We start from the raw sequence: 27,989 nt of genomic DNA on the forward strand, positions 1-27,989 counted from the left end.
CAGTCCTCAGTCAGTGGGGCCGAGACTGCCGGAGTACTGAGCCCGAACTAGTTTCACACAGACTGAGACTGAAATCTGTTGTGACAAAAAGAGTCAGTAATACTACACACACACACACACACACACACACACACAGTGCCGCCGGGACACACACACACACACACTGACTGACACATACACACACACACCGTACACACACACTGCCGGCGTCAGTGACACGCGCCGTCAGTGACACACTGCACACCGGCACACACTGACACTGCGTGACTGACACCGTCACACACACACACACACACACACTGACACACACACTGACACACACACACACACTGACACACACACACACACACACACACACTGACACACACACACACACACACACACACACACACTGTGACACAGGGGGTCATGCACTGGTTTGAAAACAACATGACTGAGAGTATATAAAATGAGTGAAAACACTCTTGGCTTTCTCCTTTTCTTTGCTCACTACCACTGATCAATGCCTCAACTGAAGTAAAAGCAGTTCACTGACAACCGAGTTTTCTCGGCGGCACGGACTGACGGCACGGGCCGTAGTATCAGTAGCTCAAAGAGGCGTCACTGCGTTCGGTAAAATCCATATACGTTACACCACATCTGCCAAGCAGATGCTTGACCACTGAGCAGCAAAACCCAACGCGCGGAGACTGAGACAGGCACCGTCCGCACCGGCGAAAACGGCGGCTGAGCTGCACTATAGTATTACAGTGCACTGTGCCCTTAGAACAATTAAGTCACTGTATATTGAAACAACTGAAACATATTAAAAACGTTGTTAAAATGAATCAAGCAATGGAAATTTCTCACTTAATTTTTTTTTTTTTTTTTTTTAAAGAAGACTGAAGAAAGCCGGATGGGAAAACTGAGGCTCAGTGCAAATCAAAGGCCGGGGGACGCGTGGGGGGAAAAGATTTTCATAAGATTGTACTTCGCTCCAACACCAAACAGAAAATAGAAATGATGTCTAAGTGAATTAACGTTTAAGAAATGAACAGATCAGTAAATACACGCCGAGCGGAAAATTACAGGTGACTCACTTCAGTTGGTCTTTTTGCCCGTTGGCCAAAAGCGGTTTACAGGGAGAGAGAGAAAAAAAAAAGATGAATTACTAATATAAAGGATTAACGAAAACTGAAAAAAAGGAGGAAGCTGACAGAAACAATCCTTGTCAACTTGCTGAGTAGTTTTGTAAGAGGATGGGTGTGAAACCACGGACTTATAATGGGTGAAACAAGAAGAGTGAGAGGTAGGGGTGGGGGTGTGCGTGATGGCGCTTGGAGACGGTGATTGCAAGTGATGACCCCGCACCCCAAGGTCAAAGTGGAGTTGAAGGCCGTTCCCCTGCCGGATAGGAGGCTTGACTGCGCGTGTGTGGTACGATCACTTTGCTTCACCGAACGACAACCAGCAACATGTCAGGCGACAGCTACCACTGCCTCGATGCCAAGCGGCTTCAGACATTGAAGGATATTGCCAACAATCTACGTATCCATTCCATTGAAGCTACCTGCGCCAGTAATTCCGGGTGAGTCGTGGAGTTTGTTAGGCGTGATTACCGGTGTGTGTGTCCCCCCCTCAAGCCCCTTGCCTTCTGCTTCTCGAAACTTGGCCAGATCTGTCGAGGTCACAATAATTGTTAAGTAAATCACAGTCGGCCGATTAGAACGCGTAAATTATCTTGCACTCGCCCGTTGAAGCATAGAAATAAATAACTGTTCCAGTAATGAATGTGCGACTAATGAGACCAACCGGTTTTAGTTGTTGAGAAACGCCGGCCAATCATTCTTGGTTATGCGAAAAAGCGTGCTTTAGGTGTCGTGAACAGTGACGAAACGATTAAATCACGTGTGCCGGCGGGCATGATCCGCTCCGCGTTATCAGTGTGTGTGTGTGTGTGTGTGTGTGTAACCCTGTCGCTGAGATCAGCCCTGAAGGCCACGTTCGAACGTGCATGGTCACACTCAATCAGAGACACAGAGAAAGAGGGGGCGGGGAGTGGAGGGACGCCCCCACCCCCCTTTTTCTTTTCATTTTTTACATACTGTCATGGGGGAAAGGGTTTGGGTGCCGTGTACACATACAATGCAATCTCAAACATGAATTGGAAAGACCCAAAACCAGCCAGCTGCCACATGTTACCATCTCTCAGTTTATAGCACTACAAAGATTTTTCTTTCATTGTCAGTTGACCCATTCTTACTGTCTCACCTCTCTCTCTCAGTCTCTGTCATTAATCTGTTTAAATACCGGTGTATATATCAGTCATACATGTAAAAGTCCACTTGCTGTTCCAAGTGATTGGAGGAATAATTCCCACTAGAGGCAAACCTGTATGGGCTTTTTTGGTCTGTGGTCCATCCCTGCTGATAAAGTGGGTTTCAGGCTAAAATGGGACCACACAGTCTAGTGTCTTTCACTTCATGAAGATATGTGGAAATATAATGTGTGTGTGTGTGTGTGTTACAGTAAGTCTGTGAAACCAGTAAATTCATGAAATCCTGAACGTTTGTGAATTTAATGGAGCCACTGGGCATATAGATTTTCATTAGATCACTTAAATTCTTTGTGAATTAATGAAATCTTTGACAGGGTATGTCAGCTACTTCACAAAATGACTGAATCACATTGCCATAACACTTAATGAATCATAAAAAAAAATCTGTTTGTGACAAAACAGGTTTCATTCAGTATCGGTATGCTGTGCAAACATTAACTCTCTTGATACGAATGGCGAAAGGGACGACGTTAACAGCGTTTCACCCCAGTTACCATCATCAAAATATTGCAAGCGGAAGGCTCTTATACTGAAGAGGTGAATGTTGACAGAGATACCACAATTCTGACGACGGAAGCTAAAGGTTGGGTCATTCAGACACCCACTGGACATCCGAGGGGTCTATGTAGAGGAGAAGAGAGGACTGGCCATACTGAGTTAAACCGTTCAGCCCTTTAATGTCTTCTACCAGTACAGCCCTCCCAGCCTGGTTGGTTTTGGCATGGCTGCATCAATGGGGAGGGATGGTTCACTTCAGGCACAATTTTTTTTTTAGCAACTGATAAACCAACAGCTACCAAATTTGACAAAATCATTGAAACAGAATTTTGACACAGGGTGCTGAAGTCTGACTCAAGACAATAGAATAGATGCAGTATTTTATAAACAGCTTTAAATTAAAAACAGAAATAGTCAAATGTCAGCTCCTGTCAATGAATGGTCAGGTTGTTGTTGGGATGTTATGAAAGGAAGCACAGTAGAATTTGAATGTAATTTCATAGCAGCAACATCAGTCTTCCTCATCCTTGTCGTTCATCTGAAAATAGAATTCTCCCCGTCTCAGTATGAATACTTGTATCTGTGGAACTACCTGATCAGTTCCTGTGGTGCCTTATCTCAGATTCCATTCCCCAAACACCAGTGGTGAACTTGTGTTAGAAGTGTTTGCTGTGGGCAGATAATTTAGGGGAGGTGTCTCAGAAAAGACTTGAGGGCCCTCCAGAGGGAGCATGGAGTCTGATTTACTCAGTGAAGCAATTTGTGACAACAGTGTGTGTGATCGCTACCCACTTCCTATGTGTCAAGTCACTGGGCAGTTCCTATAATGGTCACTTTGCAGAATACTGGTTCAGGGGACTGGGAGGGAGTGACACTGACCATGGGGTCAAACCAGGAAGGAGAGTGTGACACAGGCAGCCACCAAGTACTTAGTTCGGGTGGGACAATTGTTTGAGCAGCAGCACCTGTCCATTTTTGGTGGATGGTGTTTGCTCTATTTGTGGCAAGCGTACGTTTAAGCCCTGCATGCACTTGCCTTCTTGTTGACTGAAACACTTTACAGCTATTTGACTGAGCTGCAGTTTTTTCACTTGTGATCAAGCTCTGTCATTGAAGTGTGTTATATGCAGTGGGCTAGCTGATCAAATCTCTCCATTGCTGCAAAAAGTTATGAGTAACTAACTCTATTGAGATACTTTTGGTGTTCAACAGTTTACCATTAAAATCTACCAAATACATACACTGTTTTAGTGCTTTTGTTCTTTGTATCGCCATAATGTCATACTTTTAAAAATGTACAGGATGTAAATTTATCAGCACTGCTGTTGAGCCTTCGCTCAGATATGGTGACCCATGGTTGTTCCCACTCCCCCGCGAAACCATTATTCAGTGGGGTGACGGTTTGGGACTGAGAAGTGAAGTATTGTCTTGACAAATATATGAAATTATTTGCCTGGCAGGTGTGAGCATTGTTATGTTGGCAGGTTGGAAAGGGATGTCAGAGGATAAATTAGCAATGCAAATTGCCTCCTAATGGATGTGGTAGAGACAGTCTTTGTGCTGTGTGTAATCAAGGCCTGTTTTCAGTGAATGTGTGGTTTGAGGATTTATTGCTTGCAGCTCAGCAGAATTATAACACACAAGTTCACACACACAGATGCATGTACACACACACACATACTCATGTACTCGTGAGTGTCAATAACACACAAGCAGTCATTTTATTGTATTTTATTTTCTTTAGAAATTTAGATCTTACGACCCCCAGTCATTCAGATTTCATGTGGGGGAAGAGGGAAAAAAAAGTAGACGTGTAGACCCCATTATTGTGCAGATTTATGTATGAACAATCCTTGAGCATGGGTGGGTTTGTGCATTTGTATGAGCATGCATTTTTAACTCACTCAGTACGGCCAGTCCTCTCTTCTCCTCTACACAGACCCCTCGGATGTCCAGTGGGTATCTGAATGACCCAACTTTTAGCTTCCGTCATCAGAATTGTGGTATTCTTTGTCAACATTCACCTCATCAGTGTAAGAGCCTTCCGCTTGTAATATTTTGATGGTGGTAATTGGGCTGAAACGCTGTTAACGTCGTCTCTTTCGCCGTTCATATGGAAAGAGTTAATAAAGACAGCAACCTATTAAAATAAATAAATAAATTATAAAAAAAAAAAAACAACCCAGTGAATGTACTTGGGTATTTTACTTCTGTGAATGATTATCTATATTACATTTGTCAAAAGGTACCATAGAAAGTTTCACTCCACAGGGGTAACTGCGCTCTTTATAAAAGTCCTGAAAACATAACTTTATGTATACATTTTTTTTTTTTCTCTTTTTTTTTTAAGTAGTCTGTTTTATAGAGAGTAGGAGATACTGAACAAGACTCAAAAGTATTAGAATAAATCAGCAGTCCAGCAGAAATCAAGCTGGCAGCTGTCTTTCTTGAGTTGGTAGATTGCTTTTGAGACCAGATCTTGTATGTGACACACATGGCAGTGACATCTGTTTGGGACAGAATTCAGTTGTGGATTACAGGCAGCTGTTATGGTTGAAAAGTTGGTGAAAAATGAATTATGCTATACACCAGTGTGATGTCTGTCTGTGTGACATTCCCTTCATGTGGGATATGTTCGTTGCTGTACCACATGATGTTACACTTGAGTATTTTGAGTTAGCAGATTACTGTTACATTTTTGACTCACTTGTGTAAACAAAGTGAGTCTATGTTTTAACCCGGTGTTCGGTTGTCTGTGTGTGTGTGTGTGTGTCCGTGGTAAACTTTAACATTGATATTTTCTCTGCAAATACTTTGTCAGTTGACACCAAATTAGGCATAAAAATAGGAAAAATTCAGTTCTTTCCAGTCATCTTGTTTAAAACAATATTGCACCTCTGGGATGGGCACAAAAAAATTAAAAAAAGAAGCCTAATTATATGCAAACTGCATTTACTGTTATATTTATATTTTTTGTATTCTCTAAACTTGGCACTGTGACCTCTTATTCTGACACAACAACAAGAGGAGTCATTATTATCATTTTTTGTTCAAACAGAAACTTCTTTTGCTAAGCATGGAATTTTTATTTATTTTGCAAACGTTTTGGTGCAGAGGATAAAAATGGGAAATTACCCTGTAATTAATGCTAGGGGACTTAATTTATCACAAGTGAGTCTTGAAGGCCTTGCCTCTCTTGTTCTTGTTGTTGTTGTGTAGAGTGGTGTAAAACGTATTGTCTGCACAGTAAAAATTTACAGAGGTGCTCGTTTTTAATGTTCAGTTTGCTTTGTATGATTATTGTATGTTAACCCTGCCAACCTTGCATACAATGAATTTTAACAATTTTAATTAATTTAATTTTTAATGCAAGAAAATCACCCACTGTGGAAATAGATCATTACTGTTTTCATCCAGCATTACTTTCCCTGTGACCAGTGACACCATTTTCTCCACCATGATTTATCTTTTCTTTTTTTCCTTTCTTTTTTTTAATTTTTATTTTTTTATATTTTTTATATATATATATATTTTTTTAGCAGGGCAAAATTTCACCCCTTGGACATCCTATAAATTATAATATGTAACACAAAGCTAGACGGGCGCAATAGCCGAGTGGTTAAAGCGTTGGACTCTCAATCTGAGGATCCCGGGTTCGAATCACGGTGATGGCGCCTGGTGGGTAAAGGGTGGAGATTTTTACGATTTCTCAGGTCAACGTATGTGCAGACCTGCTAGTGCGTCAACCCCCTTCGTGTGTATACGCAAGCAGAAAATCAAATACGCACGTTAAAGATCCTGTAATCCATGTCAGCGTTCGGTGGGTTATGGAAACAAGAACAGACCCAGCATGCACACCCCTGAAAGCAGAGTATGGCTGCCTACATGGCGGGGTAAAAACGGTCGTACACATAAAAGCCCTCTCGTGTACTCAAGTGAACGTGGGAGTTGCAGCCCATGAACGCATAAGAAGAAGAAGAAGAACGCAAAGCTAAAGGTTTTATTGATATGTGAAGACACAAGTAACAAAAACAAAGGTTTTTCAGGTTATGTGAAGTGACAGACAGTGCAAAGTAAGTGGTTATTAAGTACTGTCTGTGTGTGTGTGTTGGATAAGAATCTGTGGTGATTTGATCAAAACAACATATTTCGCTCCCCGGTCCTAAAATATTATGTTCCAACTTGCCTTTGAACAAAAAAAAACAAACAAAAAAAACAAACAGAAAAAGCAACCCACCATTCACTCCTTTGTTCATTGAGCAAAAGTCATGAACCACTGATTTGTTCATTGAGCAAAAGTCATGAACCACTGATTTATTCATTCAGCAAAAGTCATGAACCACTGATTTGTTCATTCAGCAAAAGTCATGGACCACTGATTTGTTCATCATGAACCACTGATTTGTTCATTCAGCAAAAGTCATGAACCACTGATTTGTTCATTCAGCTAAGGGCATGAACCACTGCACACGCTTTTAAATCAGTTTATGAAACAGAAATGGAGATGAGTGTATGGTGTCCGTTCTGGTGTTTTTGTGGTGTTTTTTTTTTTTGCTTTGCTGAAATTTTGCCACCTGATATTCAGCAAATTGTTTTGTGGTTGTTGTCCATGTATGTTATTTAGATCCAGGAGAAAAATATGTTATTTAGCTCATATCAAGATAACTATTGTTAATTTCCATGTGGATTAATAAAGTGTTTTTGAATTTGGATTTTGAGATGCATTTATCATGTGTATATGACTGAGCATATTCTCCTTCGTGTCAGATAAGTCTTTTACTCCATGTTGTCAATTGTGGCAGGTCCACTTCCTTTGCATTAGCTGTGCTTGACTGTGTGTGTATACATATGTATATGTACATAACTGCATGCATGTATATGAAAGTGTATTGTGTGTGCTTGTGTTTATGTAAGTTTGTGCCTGCCTATATCAGTATATGTGCATATGTGTTAGGGTAGCTGTTAGATACGCATGTATGTTAAAATGTATGTATGCAGTTTGTGTGTGTGTGTGTAGTCACATTTTGGTGTGTAACATTGATGTAATGTTTTATGTTAACAAAAGTGTTTTTGAAAAGCACCTGGAGCAGATTTCTAGATAGTGTGCTATATGAGTATCCATTATTATTAATATTATTATTATGTTGATGTGGTTACAGGGAGGTTTGTGTATGTCTTGTATGTGCGAAGAGAGAGGTTGTGTGTGTGTGTGTGTGTGTGTGCACGCAGAGTGTGTGTATTGTTCAGAAGCCTGAAGGATTGGCAGCAGCTTGAAACGAATAGGTGCTGCCCTCTGTTGATGGACGTTTGCCATTAAATTATTCTGCCCATGTCTAAATTGAGGAGCATCAATGTGTATAATTGGAAGTTGGAGTGACCTTTTCTTAATTAATTTTTACAGGTGTTCCAATACCCAGAGTGACTGCTGTAAAAAAAAACAAATAAAAAAAACAAATAAAAAAAACAAAAAAACACCCATATTGAATCATTTTAGTCGAGCAGAAAAAAAAAAGTATTAACGCTTTTGTAACAGGGGCCAAATGTATATGTCATGGTTGGATTGGAGCAGAGCATGAAAGGCCATGGAACTGGGGGATTTTTTTTTTACTTCTTCATTTGATGATGAATGAGGATGATGACAGTGCAGCTGTGGAGGTCCGTGTATGTTTTAGGACTGTGACAAGGCTGTACTCTATACTCTTTTATATATATCATAGTGTATCCTGGTGTCAGCCAGGCCTGAGAGATACAGATACCTGCAGTTTTGGTGTTGGTCAGGAAATTTGAGCAACACTCACGAAGATAATATGAAAAGAGGATGCATTTGATTGTTTTGTCCCAGCCTTCCCATCTTAGCCCAATTAGCACAAGGTAGGAGCTGGGTCACAGGCTGAAAAAAAATTCCACATTGTTTGCCTCTAGTGATCAAGAGTTTTGAACCTGCATCCTGCCAGTTCTGTCCACAGTGTTAACCACTTCACCACAGCAGACTGACGTGCTTAAAATATTTATTTAGACAAGCTTTTCTTTAATCATATAGCAAGCTCTGTATGTGTGTGTACATATGTGTGTGCCTTGAATGTCCATGCATGTGTGTTTGTGAGTGGGTATATAATCATGCATTATATGCATTGGGAGAGAGGGGGGGGGGGTTACAGCCTTGGCAGACTTCTCTGCCATATTGATAAGGAAAAATGAAGAAAAAAAAAAGTACTGTAATCAACCAATTTTTGCCTCAAAATCAACACATGTGGACAAGCCAGAAACACTATAGAAGTTCGTCGTCTTTGTTGTGCTTTTATGCTATTGTAAGAATGTGGAAACCATTTTAATGAAACAAATTTTGACACTTCAGCAGTACTGGGGCACAGGGTTGAGCAAGTTTTTTTGCTTTTGTTTTCAAATGGCTACTCATGTTTGGGGGGGCTTAATGATAATAATGTGGATGCTTATATAGTACGGTTCCCTGCCTTCAAGAGCAGGCTCACCACATTTTACAGTATTAAAAAGAAAAAGGATATGTAACGTTTTGAAAATGTAATAATGAAAATAAGATAAAATGATTCACCTGCCATGTATGGTTCAGAGCACACAAAAAATGGCACGTCACACACTGTCTATTAATCATCATCATCGTTGTTTCAGACATCCCACATCATGTGCGTCGGCGGCGGAGGTAATGTCGGTGCTGTTTTTCCACGTGATGAAGTACTCGGTCAAGGAGCCGCGGGGCGCCAGCAATGACCGCTTCGTGCTGTCCAAGGGCCACGCCGCCCCTGTGCTGTATGCCGCCTGGGCCGAGGCTGGCCTCTTCCCGGCCTCCAAACTCATGGACCTGCGGAAGTTGTCGTCTGACCTGGAGGGTCACCCCACCCCCGTGAGTGTTCGGCAGAGAACTGGTTGTGTGTGTGATTTAATATTTGTTCATTGTAGGTCTGGTTGGTTATATCTCCTCTTCAGTTTTTTTTCTTTTGAGGAAAATAAATTTTGCAGTTTCAACAGTTATGAAGTTCGTTTATAACCTTTGGTAATAGTTTTGGTACTGGGAGTTGTTATATCTCCTCTTTTTTCTTTTGAGGGGGGAAAATTAGTTTCAACAATTATCATGGAATTGATTTACAACCTTTGGTAATATTTTTTTTTAGTACTGGCAGTTGGTAAAACCTCAGAGTGATACATTTCATAATGGATCAAATGGCTCAAGTCTCAAGGCTTAACCCCTTAACAAATGAGAAAATATGTAAAGATGTTGACCTCCGCTAGTTTTATCACAACTGCGGTGTGCGATGGGTTATCAGCTCACTAATTAATGCTAATTACTTTAATTTTGAAAGTCATATCATCTCCGAAACCTCAGCAAAGACACAGTTTTGGTGCCAAAGGGTTAAAAAAAACCCCAAAAAACAACAACCTAGCATGAGGCTGATTAATGCAGCACTTAAGTGGAGTAAGCAAACAAAGCTTGCCCAATTTTGACTTCACTTGGCCATTAGGCATTTTTTATGTTTGATTGATTGCAGTACAGTGAGAATAATTTTCAGTTCATCTGCATGAAGAATTAGATTATTTCAAATTAATTGGATTTGTGTCCACAAATGTTTATCAGTCCAGCAGTTTCAGCTTGTGTGTGTGTGTGGGGGGGTGGGGGGGGTTGGCAGGGGTAGGATTATGAGCTCACTGTGATATTGATTGAAGATTTTGTGATCAATATTCAGATAGACATTGATTTAAGCAAACACATGATGCAAACTGTTTTAACTGCATGCTCTGAAACAGATCCACACACAGAGAAACACATTGATTGTGCATTTATTTATGCATGAATGTGTGTGGGCTTGTATGTGCATATAATGATGCAGGTGGGTGTGAATGTGTGTATTTGTTTTCTGCATGATTGTTATAGCCGACCTGATCACACAGGGCTCTATGGGACCTGAAAACATTGTCAATATTGATCCGATAGAACTGGGGGGTGGGGTTAGGGGGCGTACTGGAAAAGAAAATAAGGCACAAGCACATGCCTCTGACATGACCATTCTGTCAATTATATATATATATACATGTGTGTGTAAAGAGGGAGAACCTAATTACATTAAACATTATATACAAAAGTTTATGATGATAAGAGGCGTGCAAAATCATAAAATGCTAGTGAGCAACTCACACATCCTGGGTGCAAAAAGGAACAGAAAATAGTAAGAATGTCCAGTTATCAAGTCTAGAATAAGACAGAAAATCAAGCCTAGACTAAGAGAGAAACTATTTAAGGCTTTCTAGAAACCAAAGTATAGGTGAATGGACCAGCAAGGCAGTAGATCTGATTAAAACTCTTACTTTTGATAAAACGTCCCCAGGACCACACAGCCAGAAACACTTCATGATTACAAACATCAGTCCTCCCAACCATTGAAATGAACTTGTTTTAGTGTGATAGGACTGAATCTTGTAACAAGAATATACTACTAATAAAAGTAGTGTACTGGTATTAACTGCTATGCTGTTGGTGTGTCAACCTTTTCAGCGTCTGAACTTTGTGGACGTGGCCACAGGGTCGTTGGGTCAGGGGCTGAGCTGTGCCTCTGGGATGGCCTACACTGGCAAATACTTCGATAAATCTGGGTGAGTGGGACTCTGTGGTGATGTATGGGTGAGTGGGACACTGTAGTGATATATGGGTGAGTGGGACTCTGGTGATGTATGGGTGAGTGGGACTCTGGTGATATATGGGTGAGTGGGACTCAATGGTGACATATGGGTGAGTGGGACTCTGTGGTGATATATGGGTGAGTGGGACTCTATGGTGACATATGGGTGAGTGGGACTCTATGGTGATATATGGGTGAGTGGGACTCTATGGTGACATATGGGTGAGTGGGACTCTATGGTGACATATGGGTGAGTGGGACTCTGTGGTGACATATGGGTGAGTGGGACTCTATGGTGACAGATGGGTGAGTGGGACTCTATGGTGACAGATGGGTGAGTGGGACTCTATGGTGACATATGGGTGAGTGGGACTCTATGGTGACAGATGGGTGAGTGGGACTCTATGGTGATATATGGGTGAGTGGGACTCTATGGTGACATATGGGTGAGTGGGACTCTATGGTGACAGATGGGTGAGTGGGACTCTATGGTGACAGATGGGTGAGTGGGACTCTGTGGTGACATATGGGTGAGTGGGACTCTGTGGTGATGTATGGGTGAGTGGGACTCTATGGTGATAGATGGGTGAGTGGGACTCTGTGGTGATGTATGGGTGAGTGGGACTCTATGGTGATAGATGGGTGAGTGGGACTCTGTGGTGATGTATGGGTGAGTGGGACTCTATGGTGATATATGTTGACTTACACTTTGATGAATCTGGGTAAATGGAAACTTGAGGGTCCCAGGTTTAAGTCACGGTCATGACGCCTGGTGGGTAAAGGGTGGAGATTTTTATGATCTCCCGGGTCAACATATGTGCAGACCCGCTAGTACCTGAACTCCCTTCTTGTGTATATGCGTGCATAAGATCAAATACGCGCATTTAAGATCCTATAATTCATGTTGGTGTTTGGTGGGTTATGGAAGCAAGAACATGCACAGCATGCACACCCCTGAAAATGGAGTATGGCTGCCTATATGGCAGAGTAAATAATCAAAATGGTCATAGTTGTCTGTCTGAGTGTGTATGTGTGCGTGACTGAAACCTGATTGAATGACACAGGAAAAGAATGATGAGCACCCAGTGGCAGCTGTCAGTAGGCTCTGCCTAGGAAGGCGACATGTTGTGCAAATGACTCCATGTTTGTAAAGCATTTAGAGCTTGGTGTCTGACCAAGGATAGGCGCTGTGTAAGCATCCATATCAGTCACTCAATCGACGGGCGCAAAAGCCGAGTGGTTAAAGCTTTGGACTGTCAATCTGAGGGTCCCGGGTTCGAATCACGGTGACAGCACCTGGTGGGTAAAGGGTGAAGATTTTTACGATCTCCCAGGTCAACATATGTGCAGACCTGCTAGTGCCTGAACCCCTTTCGTGTGTATATGCAAGCAGAAGATCAAATACGCACGTTAAAGATCCTGTAATCCATGTCAGTGTTCGGTGGGTTATGGAAACAAGAACATACCCAGCATGCACACCCCCGAAAACGGAGTATGGCTGCCTACATGGCAGGGTAAAAACGGTCATACATGTAAAAGCCCACTCGTGTGCATACGAGTGAACGCAGAAGAAGAAGAAGGAGAGTCACTCAATCCAGAACATTGTTTTACCCCAGCCTGCTGTTTTTATCCAGGTACCGTGTGTACTGTCTGGTGGGGGACGGAGAGAGCGCGGAGGGGTCCATCTGGGAGGCGATGCACTTCGCCAGCTACTACAAGCTGGACAACCTTGTGGCCATCTTTGACATCAACCGACTGGGGCAGAGCGAGGAGACCAGCCTGGGCCACCAGATGGAGGTCTACAAGGCCAGGGCTGAGGCCTTTGGGTACCTGCCTTTTTTTTTTCTTCTTCTTTTTTTTGTTTCTGTCCATAATGCACTGTTTCTAGTGGCGTTACTCTCATGCAATTCCAAGTCTCCCCATACATGGCAGAGCACAGGGAACTATTGGTATTTAGGTTGCCAGGAGGCCATGTACCAGAGGAGTCCCTTCATCCTTTCTGTCCATAATGCAGTGTTTTCAGTGGCATTACTCCCATGGTTCTGTTTCCAAGTTTCCCCATACATGGCAGTCCACAGGGAACTATTGGTATTTAGGTTGCCAGGAGGCCATGAACCAGAGGAGACCCTCTTATTGCCTGCTTTTTCTTTTCTTTTTATAAAGGACAGCATTGAAAATTTCTCTCTTTTTTAAAGGTTATGTCTTTTGCCTGGTTCCTTTTCTTTTTTCTTTTCATACATGGCTTCAGAATAAACTTCTTTTTTGAAAAAGGAATTGTGTTTTTTTACGTTCTGGTTCCTATCTTTTGCTCTTTTCCTTCGATAAAGGATTAAAAAAAAAAAAAAAAAAAGTTTAAGAAAATGAAGGAAATTAATGGAAATTTTTTTTTTTTAATGAATTATGACTGGTATTGGGTGTGTGTTCAGTTTTACAGGCTTTTACAAATGTTTTTCTTTGGCTTACGTCATTTTTTATTCCAGTGCTCCTGTATTGTTTTCTAGTGGAAGTTATTTCTGTGTTACACAGATTTCCATATTGACATTTTGGCATTTGAAAAAAAAAAAAAAAAAAGTCCCTATATTTTACTTTGTTTCAGTATTAAGATGCTCACTTCAGTTAAGCAGACCCTGGATTCTTGTCACAAAAGTTTTCAGTGATACAAAAAGCAGTCACTCCCACCCGTCTGTATGTTTCGAAAGGGCGCAATAGCCGAATGGTTAAAGCGTTGGACTTTCAATCTGAGGGTCCCGGGTTCGAATCACGGTGACGGCGCCTGGTGGGTAAAGGGTGGAGATTTTTACGATCTCCCAGGTCAACATATGTGCAGACCTGCTAGTGCCTGAACCCCCTTCGTGTGTATACGCAAGCAGAAAATCAAATACGCACATTAAAGATCCTGTAATCCATGTCAGCGTTCGGTGGGTTATGGAAACAAGAACATACCCAGCATGCACACCCCCGAAAGCGGAGTATGGCTGCCTACATGGCGGGGTAAAAACGGTCATACACGTAAAAGCCCACTCGCGTATATACGAGTGAACGTGGGAGTTGCAGCCCACGAACGCAGAAGAAGAAAAAAGGCCACAATGTAAGTGTTGGAAACAATCGTGTCATGTGTTTTGACAGGTGGCATGCTTTGGTGGTCGACGGACACGACGTTGAGGCTTTGTCACGAGCGTTCTTTGAGGCGTCGCAGGTGACCGAAAAACCTACCTGTATCCTGGCCAAGACCTTCAAGGGACAGGGCATTGTAGGTGAGTGTGTCTCGTCTCTTTCACTATGATGCCAGCGTGGCAGCAACAGTTCCGTGCAGCCAACACCAACAGGGGAAAAAAAAGCGATGATTGAGAGAGAACATTTTACTGATAATGTCTTCTGCTGAAGGACACAAAATGAATTTGTGCCTGCATGCTGGTCCTTGGGAATCAAGTCTTCTGCTGTTAATAATACATGTTTAATAGCACCCTAGGTCTGAGCTCTTTACATGAACGTGTGTGCGCATAAACACATGTACATGCTGACATACACACACACACTCTCACACTCTCTCACAAACACACACCCCACCACACACACACACACACACCCCACCACACCAAATACACACATACCATTAGTACAGAAAAAAACATAACATCGAATAATGAATAGTATCTTGCTGTGAAAAGCATCAAAAATTCCATTTGACCCAGACACATCTTTCTTTTGATAATCATTATCCTCTTGATGAAAATAAGTTTGCGAATGAACATCTTTTGGATGGGTCCATCTGAAAATAGCCTCATCGTCTTGATGAAAATAAGTTTGAGGATGAATATATATTGGATCAATACTTTTTCTAATGATAACAACATCCTCTTCAGGAAAATGAGTTTGCAAATAAACATACATTAGATCGGTCCTTCTGATGATAGCATCATCCTCTGATGAAAATAAGTTTGCAAATGAACATCTATTGGATTGGTCCTTCTTCTGATGATAACATCATCCTCTGATGAAAATAAGTTTGCAAATGAACAACACCTATCGGGTCAGTCACCGAAGGCTTTTGCTGAACCTCCCACAGGCATTGCAGACAAGGATAACTGGCACGGCAAGGCCCTGGGCGACAAGGCCAGCGACGCACTGGCAGAGCTGAAGAAACAGCTGGCCAACAAAGGAGCTCACGGTTTGGTGCCTGCCTCCCCAGAAACTGTGGCTCCCACCATCAAGACCACAGACATCAAACTGGCGGCGCCGCCCAGCTACAAGATGGGACAGATGGTGAGCGTGGCGTCAGTGACAGGGTTTCTTTGTTGTGCAGGGACGTAACTTAGCCACCACTGTAATCATGTTGTAGTCCATGTAGTCGTGGACAGCAGTTGCCTCCTCTGCTGTTCTGATGGTCATAGTTGGACACAAGTGACTATTATATACACATACGTACAGATTTCCACATTGCTATTTTCAGCAGTGTTTCCCCCCCACCCCCTTTCAGTTTACTTTGTTTTAGAATCGAGACGGACTAAGAATAATTTAAGTCATTCAATAAAACCCAAGCATTGCTCTAGCAGTGAAATTTGTTTTATCAAAATGGTTTTCGCATCCCTGCATATGTATAAACCACAAGGAAAGAGAACCAACTTGTACAGTATTTCCAGCTGTGTTCACACGTTTCAAGTTGGAGCGAAAAAAATGGTGGGTTTCAGTATATTTTCTGCGTTTTTTTCTGTGTCAGTGTGACAGGGAAGCCAGTGGAGGCTGTGAACTCTGAAGGGTTGAGTGGCCCCTGGACCTTAAATGTAAATCTTTCTGTATTACAAAAAATGAGTCATTGTCACCAATGGTATGGCGTGAAGGCGACGGTTTGCTGGGCGAGAGGCTGATAAAATATTGGAAGGTGTTTGGGATTTTTTCCCTGCTGTTTTCTGTTTACATTTATTTCTCTGTTAAAAAGTTTGTTCTTTCTTCAGTTAACATCTTTTCATTTGTATTTTTTGTGTACGTTTGGTTGAAAAGAAAAAAAAAAACCCTGAAACAAAACAAAATACATCATTTGTTTTACAAAGTAATGAAAAGAAATTTAGCAACAAGCTCAGGGCTTAAATCATGCTCATTGTCAAGGTTTACATTTTTTTAGAGATAGCACACATTTTGTGTGGAATTTTTTAAGAACGAAAACGTCTTCTTGAGTGAAAAGATTGCAGCAATGATTAGTCTTTTTTTGGTACCTTTGAATTGATAGCCTTGAGATGGCCCTAGTGGTTGGCGAGGCTCTGAGCACCATGATTTGATTTGATTTGAGTTTTGGGTCAAGAATATTTGATATTATATGGTTTTGTGTGCACAAACAAATATACATGATATTTAAGCTTCGATGACAGTAAACATGTGGTCATACAACATCACAGCAGGAGAATGTTTTGAACAATGCTAAACTTGATTTCTGGTTTGGTAGTCTCTTTTTATTTTTTCGTTCTCTGTATTCATCCTGACATGACTGCATCATTTAGACCAGAGTCCTCAACCCTGCCTCCCCCACACCCCCCAACACCTAAGATCTCCACCCCTCCCTCACCTACCCACCCCACCACTCTCCCCCTCCTGCCCCCCCAACCTAATCTCTGCTCCCCCCCCTCACCTACCCACCACTCTCCCCCTCCTGCCCCCCCCCCCCCCCAACCCAGTCTCCGCCCCTCCCTCACCTACTCACCCCACCACTCTCCCCCTCCTGCCCCACCAACCCAATCTCAGCCCCTCCCTCACCTACCCACCACTCTCCCCCTCCTGCCCCCCCCAACCCAATCTCAGCCCCTCCCTCACCTACCCACCACTCTCCCCCTCCTGCCCCCCCCCAACCCAATCTCTGCTCCCCCCCCTCACCTACCCACCACTCTCCCCTTCCTGCCCCCCAACCCAATCTCAGCCCCTCCCTCACCTACCCACCCCACCACTCTCCCCCTCCTCCCCCCCCCCCCCAACCCAATCTCAGCCCCCCCCCCCCCTCACCTACCCACCACTCTCCCCCTTTCTGCCCCCCAACCCAATCTCCGCCCCTCCCTCACCTACCCACCCCACCACTCTCCCCCTCCTGCCCCCCAACCCAATCTCCGCCCCTCCCTCACCTACCCACCCCACCACTCTCCCCCTCCTGCCCCCCAACCCAATCTCCGCCCCTCCCTCACCTACCCACCCCACCACTCTCCCCCTCCTGCCCCCCCCATCCCAATCTCAGCCCCCCCCCTCACCAACCCACCACTCTCCCCCTCCTGCCCCCCAAACCCAATCTCAGCCCCTCCCTCACCTACTCACCCCACCACTCTCCCCCTCCTGCCCCCCCCCATCCCAATCTCCACCCCTCCCTCACTTACCCACCCCCCACCCCCTTCCTGCCCCCCAACCCAATCTCTGCCCTCCCCCCACCCCCTTCCTGCCCCCCAACCCAATCTCTGCCCTCCCCCCTCCCCCTTCCTGCCTCCCCTTGCCCCCCCTCCCCACCCACCCCCTGAACCGAACCCCTTCCTGCCCTCCAATCCAATCTCCGCCCCTCCCACACCTACCCACCACTCTCCCCCTCCTACCCCTTAACCCAGTCTCGTCCCCTCCCTCTCCTACTCACCACTGTCCCCCCACCCCCTTTTAATACGAGGGTCATTCAGTAAATAAGGTGAATTTTTCGGTATAAGGACTTCTAATACAGATAGAAGCTGACTTTAAAAAAAAAAATTTTTTTGTTTTACTTCTTTTTCACATGGATTTAATTTGTTTTGCAGATTAAAAAAGACTTTGAGAGTTTTGGCGATTAACAAAGATGGCCGACCAAGAAGCATGCTCCAGGATTGAACAGCGGTCAGTTATCAAGTTTTTGGTTGCTGAAGGGTGCAAACCAGTTGAAATTCATAGGAGAATGTCAACTGTGTATGGTGCCACATGTTTCAGCCGAAAAAATGTCTACAAGTGGGCTAAATTGTTTAAAGAAGGACGGAGCAGTGTTGAGGATGAAGACAGGCCTGGAAGGCCTACAGAAGTGAGGTCTCCTGAGGTGATCAAATCAGTCAGTGACCTCATTCAGTCTGACAGAAGGGTGACAGTGGATGACATTGCAAGGACTTTGAGCTTATCTGTTGGGACAGCACACAAAATTGTCCATGATGACCTTGGCTACTCGAAGGTCAGCTGCCGGTGGGTGCCAAAGATGCAAGGCCTCACATAGCAGCCCGAACGGTGCAGACCATCAATGAGCTGGGCTGGGAACTGCTCCCTCTTCCCCTTTACAGCCCAGACCTTGCCCCTTCAGACTTTCACCTGTTTGGTCCCTTGAAAGCGTTCACGAGAGGCACGAAGTTTGAAAGTGACGATGAAGTCAAAAGTGTTGTGAGCGACTGGCTGAGACATCAGTCCAAAGATTTTTACGCTGAGGGAATACGGAAGCTTGTGCACAGATGGGAAAAGTGTGTGACAGTGCTGGGAGACTACGTTGAAAAATTTAAAAAAAGTAAGCTTCTATCTGTATTAGAAGTCCTTATACCGAAAAATTCACCTTATTTATTGAATGACCCTCGTGTATATATATATATTTTTTTTTTTTTTTTTTCATAATTATTAATTGAAATGTGTGGGGAAATAATTGAGTGTTGTGTGTGTGTGAAGGTTGCCACCAGGGCAGCCTATGGCACAGCCCTTGTCAGCCTGGGTAAAAACAATGATCGTGTCGTTTCTCTGGACGCTGACGTCAAAAACTCCACCTTCTCCATAAAGTTCAAGGTGAGTCGTTCGTTCCCTGTTAGTTGTTCTTGTGAATATAGATTGGAAGGGTGGTGCTCACGCATGGTGCTGTACGCACTTGCGGATGCACAGCCTCGCAGAGACAGACATGCATGTGCACATGAGAATGCATTGCTGTCAGTGAGTCAGACTTGCTGACTGACCGAAGGAAAACAGTGTGGAAAAGAATGAGGTTTCAGGGACCTTTGGGAGGTCCCAGGATGATGTCCCTTAAACTGAACTCTTGACAGGAAAAATGCTTTAAAAGCCGCTTGAAACAAGTTGGTGTACCTTTTTCAAAATTGTCAAGTACTAGTCCTTACATAAGATGTCAAAGACGGTCAGTTGGTCGGCGAGGAGGTTAGTGAGAAGGAAACATAACACACTTTACCTTCCAATATTGCCTACCTTAAGCATTCATATTTCTCCTAAAATGGTGCGATATAAAAAGAGAAGTCTGTGATGAGGTTATCCCTCTTTAAATAGGTTATGATACCTTAGCAGTGCTGGGCTTATGTTTATTATGAATGGGTGGTCTTTGCTGGAATGTGGGAGCATGGTCAGTCTTTGTGTTGTTCTGTGGAACAAATGCATTTGTCACCTGTCAACAATTTTCTCGTTTAGAGATTATAGCGTATTGTATTTGTATTTGTATTTCTTTTTATCACAACAGATTTCTGTGTGTGAAATTCAGGCTCGTCTCCCCAGGGAGAGCACGTCGCTACACTACAGCGCCACCCATTTTTTTTTGTGTTTTTTCCTGTGTGCAGCTTTATTTGTTTTTCCTATCGAAGTGCCAGGAACACCCTTTTGTTGCCGTGGGTTCTTTTACATGCGCTAAGTGCTTGTTGTACACAGGACCTCGGTTTATCGTCTCATCCGAATGACTAGCGTCCAGACCACCACTCAAGGTCTAGTGGAGGGGGAGAAAATATCGGCGGCTGAGCCGTGATTCGAACCAGCGCGCTCAGATTCTCTCGCTTCCTAGGTGGACGCGTTACCACTAGGCCATCACTCCACATCTTGTATGTTGTAATCAGGAAGCCTTCCCGGACCGCTACGTGGAGTGCTTCATCGCCGAGCAGAACCTGGTGGGCGTGGCTGTGGGGTGTGAGACCCGGCGTCGCACGGTTCCCTTTGTGTCCACCTTCGCTGCTTTCCTCTCTCGGGCCTTTGACCAGATCCGTATGGCTGCCATCTCCCAGTCCAACGTCAACTTCTGTGGCTCGCATGCTGGTATTTCCATCGGTGAGTTGGTCTTTTGGGGGAAGGAGTGGAAGGGGGTGGGTAAGGGGCTAATTCAAGTTTCATTCTCATTTATTCATTCCGTGGTGAAATGTATATTTTTTTAAAACTCATGATCTTTGGTTTAAACATAATTTTTTTTTTTTTTTGTTTGTTTTTTTGTTTTGTTTTTTTTGCTGCCCCATCATCTGCACCGTTTCAGTGGCATTACTCCCACGCCGCTCATTTAGATTCCCCCATACACGGCCACACCCGGGTTCGTCCGTCGCAGTTCCAGCGTCGGCAGTCCACAGGGAACCATCGATGTTAGGTCGCCTGGACGCCACACACCAGAGGAGACCCTGCACTGCTGCTGAGTCACTTCGGTGGTGTTCAGTGGTGCCTGTTCTGATTTTTACATACTTAGGACACCACCTACTAAGCCCCCTACTAACGACAATAATGGCTTAGTCGCGGAGCCAGACTGAGTGAGCGTCCCTCCCAAAGTGGAGACCGCCACCACGTCCCTCAAACAACAGCCCCCGACGAATCTGCCGATACTGACGACATTGACAGGACTCACCCCAAGCACAGAAGTGGAGGGGTATCGAAACTGAGGTCACCATGAGAGCAGGGCATGAAAGGCCACAGACTTTGAGACTATTTTGTTTATATTGATGACGATGAAGGAGGAGGAGGATGACGATGATGATGACGATGTTGCTATGGAGGTCCATTTTGGTTTGGGACTGCGTGACAAGGCTGCACTCTACGCTTCCTGTCATAATGATATCCCGGCGTTAACCAGGCCCGAGAGATACAGACACTTGCAGTGTTGGTCAAGTAATTAGAGCAACACACCCAAAGACGCATCCTTGAAGTGGATGACACTCGACTGTGTGGTCCCAGTCTCCCCATTTAAGCCCACAGCACACTCAACTCTGGGTAGGAGCCGGCCACGGGCCGAAAAACCCACCTCCGCTGGGATTCGAACCCGCGTCCTCCCAGCCGTCAGTCCGCGACGCTAACCACTTCGCCACGTCGGCTGGTGTTTAAACATAATTTTATTCTCAAAAGCAAGTAGACACATTGTGAACACGTAGAGCAGCAACAAGAAGTTTATGATGTGCTTGGAAAACTGCTCATGCACACAGTGAACACTTGACACAGCGGCAGTATTATAAACAACATTAAATATCATGATCTTTGATGATGATGAAGTGAGAACTTAGTGACCGCTTGAAAATGTTAATGACCTGACCACTAAAGTTAACATGGTTATGTTCAGGTTCTAGTTCTAGAAATAATGATGATTATGAATTACCAGATTTTTTGGCACTTGTGTGTGTGTATGTGTATAAAAATGACTAGTTTTAGCAGAATTTGACATCAAAATATATTAACAGGCGTGTGAGGAGACACACAAAAAAAAATGTCTCTGACTGGGTTTTGCTATTTGAGACGTAGAAACGTTTCTGACAGGAATTTCGCTGTTTTCAGGTGAGGACGGTCCTTCCCAGATGGCGCTGGAAGACATCTCCATGTTCCGCACCATCCCAGACTGCACGGTATTCTACCCCAGCGACGCTGTGTCGACGGAGCGTGCGTGCGAGATAGCGGCCAACACCAAGGGGATGTGCTTCATCCGCACCAGCCGGCCCAACGTCCCTGTCATCTATGAGGCTTCTGAACAGTTTGCTGCCGGAAAGGCAAAGGTGGGTGACACTGAGCAACAATGCACATTGCTGCCCAGTTCTGCTGAGTTTTGAACAGAGACCCAGGCTTTGAACTCGGGCTTACAGGATTAATTGGGCTTCTGCCTGTTTGGTGGAGTAAATTAATGAGCCGTCAGTCGGCTCTACCCTGGTAGGCAGCTTGTTGAGCAAAGAACCTCATGTTTGTGAAGCGCTTATAGCTTGGTCTCCAACCAAGGATAGGTGCTATTTCAGTATCCATATCAATCATTTATTATTCTTTCATTACAGGCCTGGGTTTGGGTTGCATGAGCGAATTTAGTGCTGCTGAGTTTGCTTATCGTTAAGAATGTTCCTAACTCCTTGGTAAATTCCATATACCTAAGAACATTCTTAACTCTAAGCCAACTTAGCGCTGCAAAGATCATCTCATGAAACTCGGCCCTGGAGTTATCTGGTGAACAGTTCTTCTCTGTGGTGTCCCATTGACTCTTCACAGTTGAGGGAGAGGAAGATAGTGATATATGGTGGATAGTTTGATTTTCTGAGCAATAAAGTGATTGGAGTCACATAATGGCAACTGGGAAGTTGTGTTAGAACCTCACCGCAGGCATTAGCATTGTAGGATATTTTTTTTTCATCGCCATTATACCCATTTTGTCATGACGTATGTACGTTTTGCTGGCTGACGGGCATGAAATACAAACAGCCTGGAGTGTTTGGATGTTGTGACAAAAAAAGAATAATACAATACAATACAGTGCAATTAAAATGGAACTGTTTGTTCCCACAGGTGGTGAAGCAGTCAGATAACGACCAGGTGACGGTGATCGGGGCGTGTGTGACCCTGGTGGAGGCTATGAAGGCAGCGGAGGAGCTAGCAAAGGCCGGCATCAACGTCCGCGTCATGGACCTCTTCACCATCAAACCTATCGACGCCGACGCCATCATCAAGAATGCCAGGCAGACCGGCGGGAGAATCCTCACTGTGGAGGATCACTATCAGGAAGGTAAAGGATGACGGGAATGATGATGATGATGATTAGAAATAACGATGATTATAATTATTGATACTTGTGTAGTGCAAATCTTTGGTCAGAGATGTGCTTTACAAACACGAAAAAGTCCACTCATACAGTCATACTAGTCAGCGAGGGAGTTGCAGCCCATGAACGCAGAAGAATAGCTGTTGTGGACTTGTGTTGGGAACCTTCCCAACACCAACTGCCCAAAAAACGCTCTTGGCTGAGAGAGTTGGATTGTAACTTGGACAAGACTCTCTCCACTATAATCAAACCCTACTTGGACAAGACACTCTCCACTATAATCAAACCCTACTTGGACAAGACACTCTCTACTATAATCAGACCCTTCTTGGACAAGACACTCTCCACTATAATCAAACCCTAGACCAGATAGTCATGACTGCAGCTGCCTGCTCTGCTGTTTTGATGACATGACTGACTATCATACATAATACAGTGGTATGCTTTTTGTTGACTCACTTGTGTAAACAAAGTGAGCCTATGTTTTAACCCGGTGTTCGGTTGTCTGTGTGTGTGTGTGTGTGTCCATGGTAAACTTTAACATTGACATTTTCTCTGCAAATACTTTGTCAGTTGACACCAAATTTGGCATAAAAATAGGAAAAATTCAGTTCTTTCCAGTCATCTTGTTTAAAACAATATTGCACCTCTGGGATGGGCACAAAAATTTTTTAAAAAGAAGTCTAATTATATGCAAACTGCATTTACTGTTACATTTATATTTTTTGTATTCTCTAAACTTGGCACTTTGACCTCTTATTCTGACACAACAACAAGAGGAGTCATTATTATCATTTTTTTGTTCAAACAGGAACTTCTTTTGCTAAGCATGGAATTTTTATTTATTTTGCAAACGTTTTGGGGCAGATAGTAAAAAAGGGAAATTACTCTGAAATTAATGTTAGGGGACTTAATCTATCACAAGTGAGTCTTGAAGGCCTTGCCTCTCTTGTTTTCTTTCTCTTTTTTTCCACTTCTGAAAATCTGATGGAACATTGCCCCCAACTGTTTTCAGGAGGCATCGGCGAAGCGGTGAGTGGTGCAGTGAGTGATTGTCGTGACATCACGGTGAAGAAACTGGCCGTACGTGAGATTCCCCGCAGTGGAAAATCAGCTGAGCTGCTGGATCGCTATGGCATCAGTGCCAGCTGCATCGTGAAGGCTGTCCAACAGATCCTGGCCGATAATCAGCTGGAGTCGGCTTAGGAACGAAAAGGCGGGGCGGTTCTTTTCTCGAGCTGATGCCTCCTTTGGTGGAGCCAGAGATCTGCTGTTTTTCTCTGCCTCCTGTCTCCTGAAATAATTTGTAGAGGATTTTTTCTTTTCCCTTCTCACCATAGTTACACTTGTTAATGTTATTTTCTGGGGGTTTTTGGTTTTTTTCTGCATTTCCTGTTCATCATGGTAAGGTCTTATAGGTGCACAATTTGTGATCACATCATCATCTTCATTTTGTCAGTTTTGTTGTTGTTGTTTTTTATATTTCTTTTATGCATTCTGGTTCATACAATGTTCAGATGTTGCCCCCCCCTCCATACTGTTATACTGTGAAAGTGATGACAAGAATGACACTGTTTATTCCATGGGAGATAAACTTTTTACATGCTTTCTGTCCACCACCCCCACTTTTTTTTCTTCCCAACTTCTTTTCCCCTGTGAGGTGAAGGTTTGACACGCGCATGTGGTTCAGTTTTTTTTCTACTGCAGGGATGTGACGACCATTGCATTTAAACTTTGATATAAAGTTAGCATTATTAATGCGTTTGAGAAAATAAATAAATAAATAAATGAAAAAAGTAATCATGTTAAACAGAGTTTGCTTTCTGTTGCTGAAGATGCTTGGGCAAGTATTGCTGCCTATCGTAACAGTTAATCACAGATCTTGCACTGTTTAGCCCATTGGTTATTTTTTATTATTTTTATGGTATAGCTCTGTTCACCATATATGGTAATACTGATATCATTGCCTATGCTTGAATATTAGACATGTATTTGTAAGGTATAAACACAGTAACCTCATACCCACTGATAGCAGTTGTGCAAACAAATGGCTTCGCTTTGACATGAGAAATCGACACAGCAAGCAATCAAAAACTGTTAGCTCTGACAAACATTTATCAGAAATCATATCATCATTCTTTGATCATGCTTTAAAGGATTCAAGTAACACCGAAGACTTTTCATTGGTACTGTTTAATGACCATCTCTGTTGTAACTGCTGCAGCCTGCGCTGTTGGAAAAAAAATCATTCTTCTAATTTTGACTTTGACAGACTTGCGGACAAAAGTTTGATGACGGCACTTTTGGCTCAACTTTGGTGATGAGATCATTCCGTAAGAACAAGTGGATTCCTTGTCGATGAAAATGAGTCTTCAAATTTTGCATGGACTGTTGAAAAAGAATGGCATGTTAAAGAGTGTTGGGTTTGAAAAACAGGGCACAAAGGTGTGAAACTTAGAAAAGTTTAATTACATAGTCTTTGACACTTGGAATGTGTTCAACGTGGACCTAAAAAGGGTGGCAGTTGTGTGATGGAATATTTGTCTCCTGATAGTACATACGTGTTGTTCACTATCATCAGTTGACTTTTGTTCTTGAATTGTTACACAATTATTGTCGTCAGTAGCACTTGTCACTCCACATCTTTTCATTTATCTATTCAACCATTCATTATTTGTACTTCTGAAGTATGTCTCCCCAGGTTCAGGAATACGGTAAGTTTTAATTTGACCACTGTCAAGTGTTTTGAAAAATAAAAGCTAAATGATGTTTGAAATATAAAAGCAAAACAATATGTGTCATATTTAAATGTTAACCATTGTTTGGTGAGGATTATGCATTTTACTGGGGTTACTGTATGCTTATTCGCGTACTTTGGCGGTCAAGGTTGCTTGGAAGAAAAGTACTATGTGAGATTTGTTGTTACAGTGTCAGAATCAAGCATTTTTTACAAGCACTGTTGTTGATGATCAGTTCTTGACCATATGTGTTTATAGGCAGTCCATTTCACTTGGAAGATGCTAATAGTAATAAAACAAATACCAAAAAAGCAGTTTGTTTTCAGTGTTGTCTGTTACAAAATATTTCTATATCTGTCTTTTGCATTTCCTGATCTAGATTGCAGTGTTCTGTGAGAACTACAAACAATATGTTGTTGCTTTTTTTTTCTAATGGGTTAGTGTATCTTTCTCGTCATAACTGACTGCTTTTTATGGGTAGAGCTTGTTTCTGGAGGATAGTCCATAATGTGAATATGTGTGCATGTATTTTGTTAGCTGACCAATTAAAGTGTGCTTGCATAATATTTGCTAACTAATCAAAGTGTTGTTTGTATTTTTGTGGTCTAGACAGAACTTCTCTTCAGATTTGTGTTAGACAGCTGTCTCTTTACTGCAGATTAATTTAAATGCTCTGAATGCATGTAGCGCTTAGAACCCTGGTTTATCATTGCCTTTAAGAGAGACCCCTAGACAACCTCAAGGTCTTGTGAATGTGGGAGATGAAATTTAGCCCACTCGTGACTTTAGCTCAACTCATTCAGACCTAAAACCCAAGCACCCAAGCACTGCTTATAGTTTGATGCCAGTGCATGTATTTTAGAGCATGTACTGCTATGGAATTGAATACTGATTGATCATACTGTTATTTTTTTTTCAAGTGTGTGTAAACAATCATGTGACATGACTCTTGATATAATTACCAGTCAGCAGGGAGCAGTTTATTTTCCATGCACTTAATTTATTTTAAATAAAACAACATTTATAATTATTATATGATCTTGGCCAGAAAATTTCACTTCTTACAAAGAATCCGAGATATACATTTATAGTTCTGTTGACCATGACAGTGATTATAGAAGTTGTGAGCATAGACAGGTGAGGCAATAAATATGTATTAATACGCGAGTTTTGTGTGATTCTGTTAAGTTTTTCAAACATTGTTGAAACCTCCCTCGCTGGGAATGTTGCACAAGCTATCATCCTTGTGGTGCTGAAAGGTTAAATCATAAGAAGAGATCTTTCCATTTCCTATATTGTTCTTCGTTAAACCACTGTTCCAATATTTCAGTTTGGATTTCTTGCAACAGCAGTCCTGGAGACTAGGTTCCTGATTTCCATCAGGGCACCCTACTGTTCAGTTACTTGTAGAAGTTGCAATCTTTTGGAGGGCTTTTCAGAGAATCTGTACAGTATGCTGTTGGCATTGCCTTGTAGCAGAATAAAGACTATTTGCTTTTGGGGGGAAAGAGATGGACTCAGCAAGGTGCCTTTTTTTTTTTAGGTAAAAGTTGACAGAACTAATGTTTGGGTGTGTTTTTTTTTAATCCATTTTTCATGAACTAGGTTTCCAACCGGGATAGTCGTCCTTTTTGTGTTGGATTGTCTAACAGTATGCTTTGTGAGCTTAACCATCAGCTCTATGCTGTTTATGTATAATGTGGGTAAGAGTTCTTTATAAGTGACTTGGTGGTACTGGTGATGTGTGTGTGTACTTGAAAACCTCCCAAATTCAGTGACAATTCTTAAAATTATTTCTAAGTCTGGAAAACTACAGAAAAAATTCTAACCTAGCACATATTAAGGCTTGTTTCACTTGCTAATGGTAAACTAGCACATATTAGGCTTCTGTTTCACTTGCTAACTAACGGTAAACTAGCACATATTAGGCTTCTGTTTCACTTGCTAATGGTAAACCCAGGTTGTCAATACTTTACTCATAACTAAGGTATTCACTGAGCCCGACAATCTAAAAACCAAAAGTAAAAGCATGACAAATGTGAACTTGGTCTTTTAACATACATGCCTAAGATGAACTTGGTATT

General features: G+C 42.8%; 1 protein-coding gene across 1 annotated transcript; it reads left to right on the forward strand.

The window, feature by feature from the left end:
• The first annotated feature begins 1,373 nt into the window (after positions 1–1,373).
• On the forward strand, positions 1,374–26,219 carry LOC143299403 (transketolase-like protein 2). Its single transcript, XM_076612584.1, has 11 exons — positions 1,374–1,567; positions 9,461–9,692; positions 11,337–11,434; positions 13,095–13,286; positions 14,587–14,714; positions 15,527–15,723; positions 19,090–19,203; positions 20,244–20,451; positions 21,928–22,142; positions 22,915–23,131; positions 24,183–26,219. The coding sequence occupies exons 1-11, from the start codon at positions 1,455–1,457 to the stop codon at positions 24,371–24,373; spliced, it is 1,905 nt and encodes a 634-aa protein (XP_076468699.1). The 5' UTR covers positions 1,374–1,454; the 3' UTR covers positions 24,374–26,219.
• The last annotated feature ends 1,770 nt before the right edge of the window (positions 26,220–27,989 follow it).

The sequence above is a fragment of the Babylonia areolata genome, chromosome 25, assembly GCF_041734735.1.
Source record: "Babylonia areolata isolate BAREFJ2019XMU chromosome 25, ASM4173473v1, whole genome shotgun sequence".
NCBI lineage: Eukaryota > Metazoa > Mollusca > Gastropoda > Neogastropoda > Buccinidae > Babylonia > Babylonia areolata.